This window comes from Convolutriloba macropyga, chromosome 8, assembly GCF_964194025.1.
Source record: "Convolutriloba macropyga chromosome 8, txConMacr16.3, whole genome shotgun sequence".
In the NCBI taxonomy this organism is placed as follows: Eukaryota; Metazoa; Xenacoelomorpha; order Acoela; family Convolutidae; genus Convolutriloba; species Convolutriloba macropyga.
In genome coordinates, this window is record NC_134475.1 from 65,574,891 (window position 1) to 65,588,723 (window position 13,833).

General features: G+C 34.5%; 1 protein-coding gene across 1 annotated transcript; it reads left to right on the forward strand.

Annotated features, from left to right (window-relative positions):
• The first annotated feature begins 537 nt into the window (after positions 1 to 537).
• LOC142345140 (uncharacterized) lies at positions 538 to 11,194 on the forward strand. The gene is made up of 3 exons (XM_075397228.1): positions 538 to 776; positions 7,471 to 7,863; positions 10,852 to 11,194. Exons 1-3 carry the CDS (start codon positions 556 to 558, stop codon positions 11,192 to 11,194), a joined length of 957 nt encoding a protein of 318 aa, XP_075253343.1. The 5' UTR covers positions 538 to 555.
• Positions 11,195 to 13,833: the final 2,639 nt, after the last annotated feature.

A 13,833-nucleotide genomic window follows, 5' to 3' on the forward strand; every position in this document is an offset into this window, starting at 1 on the left:
CCCCCAGTGTGCCACCCAAATCGGTCTGATCCCGCTTCAGTCAAGCCCCGTGTCAAAATTACCCCCTGATCACCCCCACAGACTGATGTAAGAGAGTAATGTGTATATGGCTGCCTCCGTGCCTTTTCAGCCACTTCGGCAGCCATATACACATTACTCTATTTCCATTTATATTTCACTCTATATTTCTCTTTATATTCCCTCAAAATCTATCAATTGCTGTCTAACTTGGCGTATTGGTTAACTCATTCAGTCGAGTTAAGATGCTTTAGCAAACGGAAGGTATTACTTAAGAGTAGGGGGGTAATCGTCTAGGGGGGTACAAGGACGCAAGATTAGGGGGTAATGGGGAAAATTTTTAGATCTTACCCCCCAAAAATTACCCCCAAAAACGATTTAAGAGTTTTGAGGGGAATTGGCTAAAAATTCTCCCAATTACCCCCCCCCATCTTACATCTTTTTGGGATAAAAATTCGACATGGGGCGCCTCAACCTGGGCTGTTTTAGATAAACTAACCCAGAAGATGTAAAGTGAAGAGAGAAGGGTAATTTCCAATGGAACCCACAATAGAGGACGCAGGGGATGACCTCTACAGTTTGGAACTGAGTGTGAAGATAATGTCGAGAGGGGTGTTTCCATTCGTGGCATTCTGGGCTGCTTCTTGCAACTACTTCCTCATGTTCACTGTGATAGACTTGGGACTGGACAGAGCATCAATGGTCTTTATGGGCTGCGTGGCTGGTACCGACTTCTTTCAATTGCTCGGCCTCATTTAGTAAGAATACTACTATTGATTTACAAACGTATGTTTCTTTGTTTCTTCAATAGTAGCTAAGGAATACATTATTTTTACAGTAAAGTTGAGTTACTTTGGGTTTGTCGTTCTTGTAAGGGTGTGAAAAAGCAGAGGTTGTTTAACAAGTTCTTCGTGACATAATTGCACATGTGATTGCACAAAAACTGATGTTGCAAAGTTCATTTAATATTTAAATTGAACTTACTGGAATGAGATAAGGTACAGAAAAACGTGTAAAATGAAGCGCAAAAACGCAAATATTGAAGTATTCTTTTGTTTTTCATCAACCAAAAACTTGCAACGTACGCTTTGTTTGAGAAAAAAATGCTCAAAATTTTGAGACTTGAGCTTTCAGCTTTGCTTGGTCTTTTCAACTTGTCAACATCCGACTTTTTTAATGCCTGTTTGTTTCTAAAACCATGGATGCCATGGAAAATAAAAAGAGGGTGCATCATTGCTTGTTTCTTGACTGCCATTTTGTTTTTCTTTCTTGTAGTAAACATGTAAATTGTCCTGATTACAATAATCCTCGGGTCATTCATCCACATGCCTTCAAACTTTTAGTAAAATAATCACAGTGTCAGTATTGTTATTGTTATGAAAACGTTGAAATTGTGGCTGTTCGTTCTCATAAATACAAATAGGTCTGAGCGCTCCTATTTGTCTGTTAACTGGTATTTCAAATGCTTTCAATTAAAAAAATAATGACATCATCAGTTTTGATCTAAATACAATAATCTTGATATTGTGGCAACATTCTGCTAAAAGAAAGGTAAGACAATAAAGTTGCATTGAAAACGTTTTAATTTTTGGAGTATTTTGGTTTCTTACTAGATGCAAAGAAAGAACTGCATTAGCCAATTTTACATAAACCGTGTTTAGGTGATTTCAATTGCTAGGTTTCACCCAATGTTTACTCCTAGATGACGACAAGTATGAGCAGTTTTAGTACCTTCACCTTTAAAAGAAAACTGTGGATCTGAGTAGTCATGATTCACAAAGAGAAACAACTCTGTTTTGTCGGCACTTAATGAGAGATGAGTCTCTCTCAGGCATTTGTCTCTGTCTTCTAATATTTTTTCAATCATCAGAGGAGTTTAATCAATGTTTTCAAATTTGCAAAAAATACTACTGTCGTCCGCAATGTCATTTTAACTTGTCATTTGAACAACTTCATTTTAACTTTCCAGTTTTTAAAGAAAAAACAATCATGTATCACAGAAAAGTATTAAGTCCTTGCACTGTTCCTAGTGCTAAACCATGGTTAATTGTATTTTTTCTGAGAAATCAGTGCCCCTTGTGAAGCATTGTCTTCGTTTTCTGAGAGAAAGAAATTTGGAGCCAAATTTCAAAAGTTTGCAGTTGAGAGAGAGTGAAACTTTCAGTATTCCTGAGAATGAACTCAGATGATATTGGGTTGAAACTTAAGGCTTGTTTAAGAAACTTTCAGCTTTCTTGAGAAAGTTTTCATGTGATACTGATTTGGAAGGTTTTGGAGCTCGAGGATTACGCTACTGTGCCGTAGTAATCGCAAACATTTCCTAATACTTTTTCAATAAAGTAAACCACAGCATCAGTTGAATACGTTTTACAGTGAAGTCCGTAGTGCTGCTCCAAAAGCACAAATTTTTCAAGATACTCTCTAACAAATTCAACAAAGTCATTGAAAAATTTTCTCAAAATTTGGTGTTATCAAGCACGACGATAATAATTTAGAACAGAAAAAACTCCCTTTTTCCCAAGTGGTATGATGTGTGCATCTTTCTTCAGAACTAAAACGAAAACGTTTTCTCCGAAACAATTGCCAAACAAAACCTTAAGATGTGTTCCGATAGCGTTTTAACAGACTTCAATGCCCAAGCACTGATATATCCAGGCGTCAAATTTTTGTTGTTGCCGAGGTTGTCGTTAATTTTACTGATTTCCTCCAAAGTAAAAGTTCTGAAGTAGAACTGTTCGAGTTTTTGCCTTTTCTTGCAACGTTGAATGGAAGAACCTGCCCTCCATAGATAAATCTTTAGCAGAAATTTTTATTAAAAAAGGTAAAGACGGATGTTTTTTGTCTTCCGTTTTTTGCTCATTTTCAAAAATTTCAGCAAAATTTAGACCGCTCTATTTCTTTTCAATATATTTATTGAATTCAATTTCTTTTACTAATCTCTTACGAAGTTTTTCTGAACATAGATGTAATGGTTCTTTTAACTTTCGATTGACAAGGTCGCAATAATTTTTAAATGAGGCAAATGAATCAGTGCTTTGTTTCAATTTGATGTCACTGAAGTATCTTTTCTTCTCAGAAACTAACCTTTCAATTTTGATTGTTACTCCTAGTTTATTAGAAGCTGTCTTTTTTGCTATTGGAAACTAATTTCATCACTGTTACTGAGTTTTTGTTTTTACGAGGGTTTCCAGTAAAATTCTTTTGAGTTCTGCAAATGTTTAATTGCAGTTTTTTGTTGATTAATTAATCTTTAATCTGTAGGATCCAGATCTCCATTAACATTTTTATAAACAAACTTTTTCTATCTTGCGTAATAAAATAGTTTTGTTTTCTTTCTTGTAAAAAAAGTTTGCTCTAAAAGTATTAGATAGCCATCAATGTAAAAAGCAGGTAACCAATTTTTCCAATAATTCATTCGCTTATAAGTTGAAAAACAGGAATTTATCAAAGTCACCTTATTGCTGCATATCGGTGTAGGAATATCAGTGCTAAAAAATTGTAAGCCCAGTCCCGACGCAAAGATCTGAAGAATTGGTTTCGCATTGATGTTCAACATGTCAATATTAAAATCTACAAAACTGAATATTTTGTAAGCTGATGAAAACCCATCCAAAAACTCAGTGCTTAACTCGTAAATCAAGAATCTTTCTCTTTTTTGCTGAGAACAATAGAAGATGCTAACGAGACATTTATATGCTACAGGGAATTCTGAATTCAACCCACAACAATTCAAAAAACCTCTGATCAGCCAACTCAAATTCTTTTCAACGTTTAACGTCTATTTGCATTGATATTCAGAGTTTTACATTCCCGCATTTGCTGCTCGTGTGTGATGTGATTGATTTTTTTACTAAAAATGTAGCCAGCCTCCAGGTCAATGTTTTAACATTTGATCGTCGCTAATCCAACCTTAAGAAGAAAAATAAAAATGTTTTTCCCGCCAATTAGTGCACCTATGATGTTGAAATTTAGAAGAAACAAAGGGTGCAGGATTTTTGGTATGTCACCACGAAGAAGCAGAAATTTAATTTTGAAAGGAAAACTAGAGAATTTTTCGGACAGCTGCAATGAATCATAAATTCAACTTTCTCTGGAAAAAATGTCAGCACACATTTAAAATTGTCCGTTTCTTGTTTACTTGAAATAAATAAAGCTGCATAATTCAAACCGGATTTTTCACGCTTCCAAAGACAAATCAAGAGGTCAAACAAAAAAGGGAACCTCAATTTAGGCGATCTTCTCTTTTGTAATTTTTGGGATTGAATTGCATTTTGTGATGCTGGCAGTATTTGTGTTATGTCATAGTGGCGTATGATTTCTACCAGCTTTTTTATAGCGTCATTATCTTGATGAACACTATCAAAACCTATATCATCAACTGATAGTGCATTGTTCAGATACTCAATAGCTGAACAAACACGAGAGCCATCAAGTTATAGGGATATCTGTTCTAAATGGTCGGTGAATTTGAAAATAAACTCGGTGTTTGTTTTCTTCCACAGTAACTAATTTTCACTGAAACTATTTTCAATAGGGTAACCCGATGATGCTTGACTTTTAACTTACGTTTGTTGACAGTTTTTCTGATTGAGTTGCTGCGTCGTGCCTAGAAATACCTTTCTGTACAAGTACAATTAAAAATTTTGATTATCTCCAGGGAAATACTAGTCAGTGACATTACAAGTATATCCTATTGTTGCAGGTGAATATTAGCGAACTGCAGTATGCTGCAAAACATCTTGTCAATTACTATCAGATATGACTAATTGCGCGGCAAACCGGGGTATAAACTATGGGTGGTATTTCATCAAAAGAGGATCAACACAATTATTGTTTTTTGACATCTCCGATCTCAGGTAAAATTTTAGCTACGTTCAAAATTTAATTTTTGAAAGCATCAATGTCTTTCTCTATGAGTTCAATTGTCTTTATTGATGGCTGACATTTAAATTTTGCTTTTCATAGAGGTTTTTTTCAAATTGTGCTCTGATATTTTCTTTTTCCTGCAGTTTTCCATTGATCTCCGAAAACTATGTGATAATTTTCTCGTTGTTGAATTTCTGGAGAATCTGTTTTTCAGATATCGATGAAAACGCGTATTTGTTTTAATTGAGAGGTTTCTCGAAAACAAATTCACATCATTTACATTTTTGTGTGCGACCTGAAAAAGAAAAGAAAAATGTGATGATAGATTCCGTTTTATTCAGTTTCATTGATAAATCAGCGAAGAAAATCTATTTTACTGCTTTTTTAACATTTTCTGACAAAACTAAAGAAAAAATCTAAGGAATTGACTTCTTGTAAAGCCTAACAATGTGATTAATATTCAGATAAAACTTATTTCTAATGATAGATAACATATTTTAAGAGAAACAGCTGAGCATACAATGTCTCCCCAAATAAGTAAAGCCGCAAAAATTACAATACTATGAAAGGAGCGCAAAGTACTTAGAATTGTTTCTTACAAATTCTCATGGTTTGGGAACCGATCATGCTGAGACCTGACCGTGAGCAGTTTTTTCATAAAGGGCCAGCTCATGGTCTCATATTTATACATTTTAAGTCCCAGGATGAGCATATATGGTGGCCAGAAAGTGATTATTTATGGTTTCATCAGGAAACAATTTTTGTTTGAATCCTGGAATGCTTTTGATGGTTCATATTTGAATAATAAAATTATTAGATGTGATGTTTGTATGACTAGTAGAAACTATATATGATCTTTAATGGTTGTCAAGACCCTTATATCTCATTTTCCGCTTTTTAATTTGCTCTATTGGTCACTGTTGCTTTGGCATCACCGATGGAACGCTAAGTCACGCTCCCAACATCAATCTTCCTCAAAGGCAACAGCTACAAAAAAGCAGTGGTGTACTTTTTGGTGAAAAGAAATTGCTCCTGTCCTTAGTTTTTGGCTATTTACTGATAATAGCGTGGAGCAAATTTTATTATTAGAAACCTGTTTTTCAGATATTGACAACGACGCGTATTTGGTGTAGTTAAGAGCTTTCTCGAAAAGAAATTCAGCTCATTAATACTATTGTTTGCGACTTGAAAAAGAAAAGAAAAATATGGTTATAAATTCCGTTTTATTCAGTTTCGTTGGGAAATCAGCAAACAAAATTTAATTTATTGCTCTTTTAATATTTTTTTTACAAAACTAATGAAAAAATTTATAAAATTGACATTTGGTAAAGCGTAGCAATGTGGTTATTGTTCAGATTAAACCTATTTCTAATGATAGTGTGCAAAAAAACATAGTTTTCAGGGAAACAGCTGAGCATATAATGTCTGCCCAAATAAGTAAAAACCAAAAAATCAAAATACTGTTAAAGAAGCGCAAAGAAATTAGAACTGAATCTTAACAGTTTTTCATGGTTTGGGAACCGAGCATGCTGAGACCTGACCGTGAGCAGTTTCTTCAAAAACAGACAGCTCATGGTCTCATATTTATATATTTAAGTCCCGGGATGAGCAAATATGGTGGCCAGAAAGTGATTATTTAGAGTTTTATCAGGAAACAGTTTTTGTTCGAATCCTGGAATGCTTTTGATGGTTCGTATATGAATAATAAAATTCATATGTGATGTTCGTATGACTAGTAGAAACTATAGATGATCTTTAATGGTTGTCAAGACCCTTATATCTCATTTTCCGCCTTTTAATTTGCTCTATTAGTCGCTGTTGCTTTGGCATCACCGATGGAACGCTAAGTAATGCTCCCAAAATCAATCTTCCTCAAAGACAACAGCTCCAAAAAAGCGGTTGTGTACTGGTTCGTGAAAAAAATTGCTCCTGTCCTTAGTTTTTGGCTATTTACGGATACTAGCGTAGAGCTAATTTTAACACTAATTAGACACCCAAGTAAAAACAGCCAATGTTTTGATTTGCTTTTTCTTGTCATTGATCAAATGTAAAACACGAAAGCAGTTTTCAAATTTTCTTCAAAATTTCGATCCTGTTATTGCCACTAAAAATATATTATACAGACTTTAATGCCTTTGTGTTCATGGATTTTTGCACTTTTTTTACTTAGTGTGACTGCTAAGATATGAAAACCTTATTTTGGAGCACAAAAAGTGTTTTGAAGATATTCAGATTTTTGCTTTTTTATGATCTTTTGTGCTTAGTATGATTTAAATCATGATATAGTATTCCATAAAACCAAACATGACTGATTATTATCAATAAGAACAATTTTGACTTTGCAAGTTTGCTAACATCTTTTTAATTTGTTCATACCAGGGCCCTGCCCTGCAAGCCGTAGAGACAATTCCAATAAAAATTACTCCGCATGGGTATCATTTAGCTATTTAGATATATATATATATATATATATATATATATATATATATATATATATACTGCCTGATATTTTTAACTGGAAAAATCTTGATAAATTGTTCTAACACCAATATATGACTAGTTTTATTGACGTGCTCGACGTTTTAGCTTTAAATTTGCAGATGGATCAACTTTTGGCTGCATAACTTCTCGATGGATCTTTTTCTTCGCTACACACCTGGCTCAGAACCAGCTGGCAATTCTAAACCTGGACAGATTTGTGGCCATGTTCAGATACCAATGGTACTCTGAGAACCTTATGCACAACAAGAATTATTGCTGCCTAATGGTTGCCATCAACTTCGTGATATCGTTCGCTTTGACTTTCTACATCCCTTTTCTTCAATATTACGACCCTGTTTCGGACACCTGTCTCGTTCGGGATGATTCTATCTTGTCCCCTTACTTCTTCATTTTCCTGGGATTGAGGATTCTTTCCTACCTGGTTGTTCCTCTCCTCATCCTAATTCCAACCAATTACTATATATCCCGAAAACTCAGGTTCGTAATCTATGGACCTGCATTTCCAAGAGAAGTATGGGCCACGGACTAAGGGGGCCAAGGAGTATGGGCCAACGAGAAGGGCGTCCTGAGCAACTAAAGTTCATAGTAGTTAGGCCAAAATTTTGGCCGGGTGAACAAATTATTGCAAAAATTGATGTCAGATAACGGTTTTAAAATTTTTTTACCAAAAAAAATTAAAAGCACCGGAAAAGAGGTATCTTACATTGAACTGAATGCAGTTATTTTTAGCTTATTCGTCAGTTTTTTCAGTAAAATGTATTTGCCTCGGAAATATTAGCAGTTTTTACGCCGAAAAAATTAAACATAAAGATTTCTTTTGCGCCATATATCTATGTGTGCATGTGTGCGTGCCTGCATGTGTGTGTGAGTTTGTGTGTGTGTTTGCGTTTGTGTATATGTGCGTGTGTCTGTGTTTGCGTGTGTGTGTGTGTGTGTTTGTGTGCGTTTTTGTGTGTTTGAGTGTGTAAGATTGTGTGATTTCAGAACATGATATTCAAACTGATAAATTTTAGTACTATTTCTTTTCTGGAGAGTCGCATTGATTCATTGGCCTCCGTGGACACTCAAACGCTTCATTGTGTTTTTTACAGTTCAAGTTTTCAATGTTTTTCATGGCTCTGACGTTTTACTGCTCAACCATGTGATTGCTTCAAGTGTTTTTGTTCCAAATTACTTGGTATGGTCAAGAAAATTATCAAAGGATGAAATCCAAATTAGCCCGAAATGCAATTATAAAATAACTAAAAGGCAATCATATTTAACTACAGTTTAAAATTTTTAAAGTTCTCAACACTTTATGCTCAAAAATGTCTTTAAAAATGTTTTTATTTTAATTGTTTCCCGACTCATTACTCTTGAACGCTCGTAAAAGAACTGACGCTGAGAAATTTAACGGAAAGCCACAAAAGAGTGGAATTGTTGCAAAAGAAATAACCGTACCGTTATCTCCTAACAATAATTTTGAATTTGAGACAAACGAGGTTGGAGCTGAATTTGAAATCAGCTAAATTTTTGCCGAATACTTTGGTGTGAAAAAAACAACATAAGATTGGCAGAAAAAGAAATTTTCATAACATTGCCAAAAGTGTCACATCATTTGAAAATTTTATTAAGATTTGCAACTCAAATTGAAGTTGTCTTTTAAGCCGATATCACACTACTTATCTATCAAGGATGATTATATCACCGATTAAAAAACTGTAGTAGCCGTTATCACCATAATAAATAAAACTCAAAATGTTTGAACATGTGGAATTTCGTAACGCTGAAAAAGCTGACATTTGCTTCAAAACCTTTCATTTAGAGAAGCATTTATTTAAAGAGTCAAAATAAAACCAGATTAAACCTGAACTAAACAAATCAATTTGTTTTTATTAAAAAGAAGGTGCAACTTGCCTCTAATGAGACTAGGTAACAAGTCCACGGACAGAAAAAAAACAAACTTCAAAAATCCGTTGAATTTCGTAAATGAATAATTTCGGACGTCATAACAAGCATCAACTTGCTCTTAAATAATAAAATATGGATTCAGATAAAACTGCATGAGAAGCTACTATCACTTTTGCTTAGAGACAAAAGTGGTAAATTGAAATGACAAGAAAAACATTTACCAGATTCAAAAGCAAGCAATTTTTTATGAGAAATCGGTGTCAAATTTTGTGAAAACATTGAAAGTTGTCGTTAATCAGATTACTTCATACGACAACAGAAAGAACATCAAATACTGACAAGATTTGAAAATGTGCAAAAAAAATTCTCTGAGTCATAAAAATCCCACACTATACACTGAAAATTTGAGTATGCCCCACTAGACCTTTTATCAACAGCAACGGGACTTTTTGTCAGCGTGATGTTATGAAAAATATCGAAAAAACCACGAACACAGACAAATAAAAAGAAATCGTCAAGTTTTTTATTGAAAACTCATAGTATCAAAATCATATAACTATTAGTTAAAGCATAAAACTGCCAATAGATTGTTTTTCGCTTAAAATGAAAACGAGGGGACTTTCCATAAACAGAACTAAGTTTCTAATTGGAAGAAAAAAATTTAGGAAGATTTCACAAATGTTTCACAGATTTCATAAATTTTAAAATTTCACAAGTTTTTTTCAAACAATTATATTCAAAGACATAAACCATAAAATCCATGAGTTAAAATAAAACCTTGATAAAGACTATTTTTTTCACTAATCAGAAACTGGAACCGGTCATTAAAGAGACTAAGCGACAAACTGACAAAAATAAGGTAAGAGGGCGCCAAAGGACGAAAATGCAATGGTACTTTCAAAATAAATATATTCAAAAATACAAGAGCCAATGGGTGTCGATCGAAAACATTATATAGTTTCACTAATATTTCTGTACGTAGCAATTTCACTTTTTCAATAATGACCCTACTTCATCAAAAACAACAAAGGCTGGCAAACCTCAAAATTTCATTAAAAAGTTAGGTAAACACTTAGTCGGGGCCATAAAACAAACCATGACGGTTCAAACAATTCAGCAAGTCTTTTTTATCTTCAAATGTTACCCAATAACACTATCAGTAACAATTTTTTCATATTTTAAACAAAATTGATGAAATTTTAAACAAAAATTACGAAACATGGGAACAAAACTACGAAAATGAGGCTACGGTTCACAAAAATTTAGACCTTAATAAATGATTGAAAGAAGTAAAATTCAAAAATTCAGTTGATTTTGATATTCGATGCTTGGCAAGTTTTCTAACGATACCACTCCCAACTCTATCTACCGGCAAAAATTGGTTGGCTGAACAAAAGAAAACAAACCAAGCTTAGCGTAGTCCCCCCCCCCCCAAAAAAAAGCGGGGTCGGAACAAAAACCAACCTACGAAATTGACTCAAGGAAATCTTGATTTTTGACAATCTAACACTTATGCTATCTAAATGAGCAGCCAACGCTTGAGATCCCTGGTCAATTTGGAATTATTTTTTTCAGGAGTTTCACCACCGTCACCCAGAGAGGGATGCATGAGCGGGATTTTGAGGCAGAGAGCATGTTTACAAAGGGAGCTGTTGCTTATGCTACCTCGTTCACGACTTCCTCACTCCTCACAGTCACTGCATTCCTATGCAATATCCTGATCAAGCGGGGGGTAATTCTTCAGGACAAAACTGACGTTGTGAAATCACTCTATGCTGACTTGGCAACAGAAGCAGCGTCCATCTTCGCGGCTCTCAACATGACTGTGGCTTTCGTAACTTTCACTCTTCAAAGTAGGGCTTTTCGAATTGCCCTAATTGCTGAAGAGTATCGAGAATGGTTTTTTGGAGCTCAATAAATTGAGGAAAAAAAACACAAAATATAAACTAGTTATTAACGACGGGCAACCCACCCAGGTTGAGGTGCCATCCGGAAGTGACCTCTGATCAGACCGTGCCAGACGAAAGTAACCTCTGATCAGACCATCCCAGACGAAGATGACCTCTGATCAGACTAATGTGCGCTCAAAACACCGTGTGCGCTGAATGTGCGCTCAAAATGGTCTCTGATCATACCATTCCCATCCGGAAGTGACCTCTGATCAGACCCAATTCAGACCATTGCCAGACGATTGTGCAACCATGGACCAGACGAAACCCAGACCATTGTCCAGACGATTGTGCGCGTCAGATGACCTCTGATCAGACTATCCCCAGACGAAAAATACCATTGATCAGACCATCTTCCCAAGATTTTCTGACCACCTCCAGACCATTGTCCAGACGATTGTGCAACCATGGCCCAGACGATTGTGCGCGTCAGATGACCTCTGATCAGACTATCCCCAGACCAAAAATGCCATTGATCAGACCATCTTCCCAAGATTTTCTGACCACCTCCAGACCATTGTCCAGACGATTGTGCAACCATGGCCCAGACGATTGTGCGCGTCAGATGACCTCTGATCAGACTATCCCCAGACCAAAAGTGCCATTGATCAGACCATCTTCCCAAGATTTTCTGACCACCTCCAGACCATTGTCCAGACGATTTTGCAACCATGGCCCCCACTAAACCCAGACCATTTTCCCGACAGTTGTTAAGTCAGATGATCTCCAATCAGACTATCCCAAAGGAAAAATGCCACTATTCAGACACGTTTCTAGGAGAAATTTGATCGGGTCAAGGGGCAAGTTTAATGTGAACCAAATTGTTAACCCAGACTTACAATAGTATTTAGAGATATGCGGAGAATTCATATATTTTACCTCATTTACCATTTTAAAAAAGGAAAAAAGGGTTCTGAATGTTCTTTTACATTTATTACTGAATATATTGTGAAAAAAATTAATGAATGAATATATGTTAAGAAAATCTATGGTTACATGGATTTAAAATGAACTATCATTTTTTCTTTTTATATTCTTTTAACTTCTTCTTCACAAATAGATGTTCTTTATGTGAATTTTGTTGTTTCTTAATGTTTATTTTAATCATCGAAATGTTTATTGGTCAATGTATCTAATTTTAGTGAATTGACAATAGTATTGTAGACAACGTATGGAAAATCAGCTCACTAAAAATAGATACATTGAACAGTAAGCATTACGATGATTAAAATAAACATAAAGAAACAACAAAATTCACATAAAGAACATCTATTTGTGAAGAAGAAGTTGAATGAATTTAAAAAGAAAAGAGGATAATTGATTTTAAACTGCTGCAGCTATTTAAACTCTTTAAGAAACTGATAACTTGTGTCGGTACTCTTCTTTTAAAGTTGGGCATTTATCGAAGTTGATAAAGAAAGTTGACGATGAAAAATTGAAAAGGAACGTGCTTATATATGCTCATATACTGTGTATATGTACATATATCGTTTATCATGTTATATGTTAAACATCCCGGTTATTACAGACAGACAGAAATACTGGCAAAGTTTCATGATTGAATTTTGGTATCAATCAATCATTAGCAATCAATTTTCGATATCAAACTTTTTATGAGATAAGTTAGATTTATTATTACCCTTCGACCCAATTCAAGTCACAGAAATTATTTCGCCAGTCTCGTTAAGTTATTCTCTAATTTCATTTCAGTGATTCATCATGTCGCTACTTTACTTTCATCCACCATTCTCACATAGTAGAAAGGCTGTAAAATGCAGTGATGTAATTTTTTTTACAAAGAAAAGCTAAATTAGTCCTGATTCACTAATATTTATTCGCTCCAAAAGTGATTTGATCGCATTTGTTAAACAACTTTTCGTTTGTGTTGATATTCATGTTTTGATATTTTAACTTTTCTATTCCTATAAATTCGGTGCGCCTATCGTATAATGAGGGAAAATATCCCAATTTAAGCGACCGCGGCGAAGTGCATACACAAATTCCCAGCTTTAAACTACAGCTCCCATGCTGAGAACTTTCCTACTTTCCGTAAAGATAAACAATTGCTTAGATCATTTGGGAAAATTTTCCATAAGAGCTTATGTAGCCACTTAAGACTTTTGCTTTGTATCTGCTTTAGTTTTATTATATTTTTGTAATTTGAGAAGTATTTTTTATGTTTATATGACAAGAATATTAATATTAGCATGATTGAATATTGTTCTTAATAGCAGTAATTTATCACGATTGTATCTTCCTTCATCGCCGTTCCGTCACACCAACTTTCAGTTTCTGTGTTGTTGAAAAGATTGTTAACGCGCAAATTTGCAAAAAAAAATAATGCCAACTTAGTGGTGAGTTGGGGTGGGGATTGACAAAGATGGATGCTAAATATTATAAATGTGTCAAATTTTGTTTATTATTAGTAGGAACCTAACCTAGTTCAATTAATTATTTAGATGTGCTAAACATTATTAATAAGATCTTTAGCTTCAAAATTCGATGTCGTTTTCAGCTGCAGACAAGTAATCAATAGAACAAAACTTTATTAAATTTATCTTTGTTTAAAAAATTCGGTTTTTATTCAAGTTTTCATTTTTTATGAAAG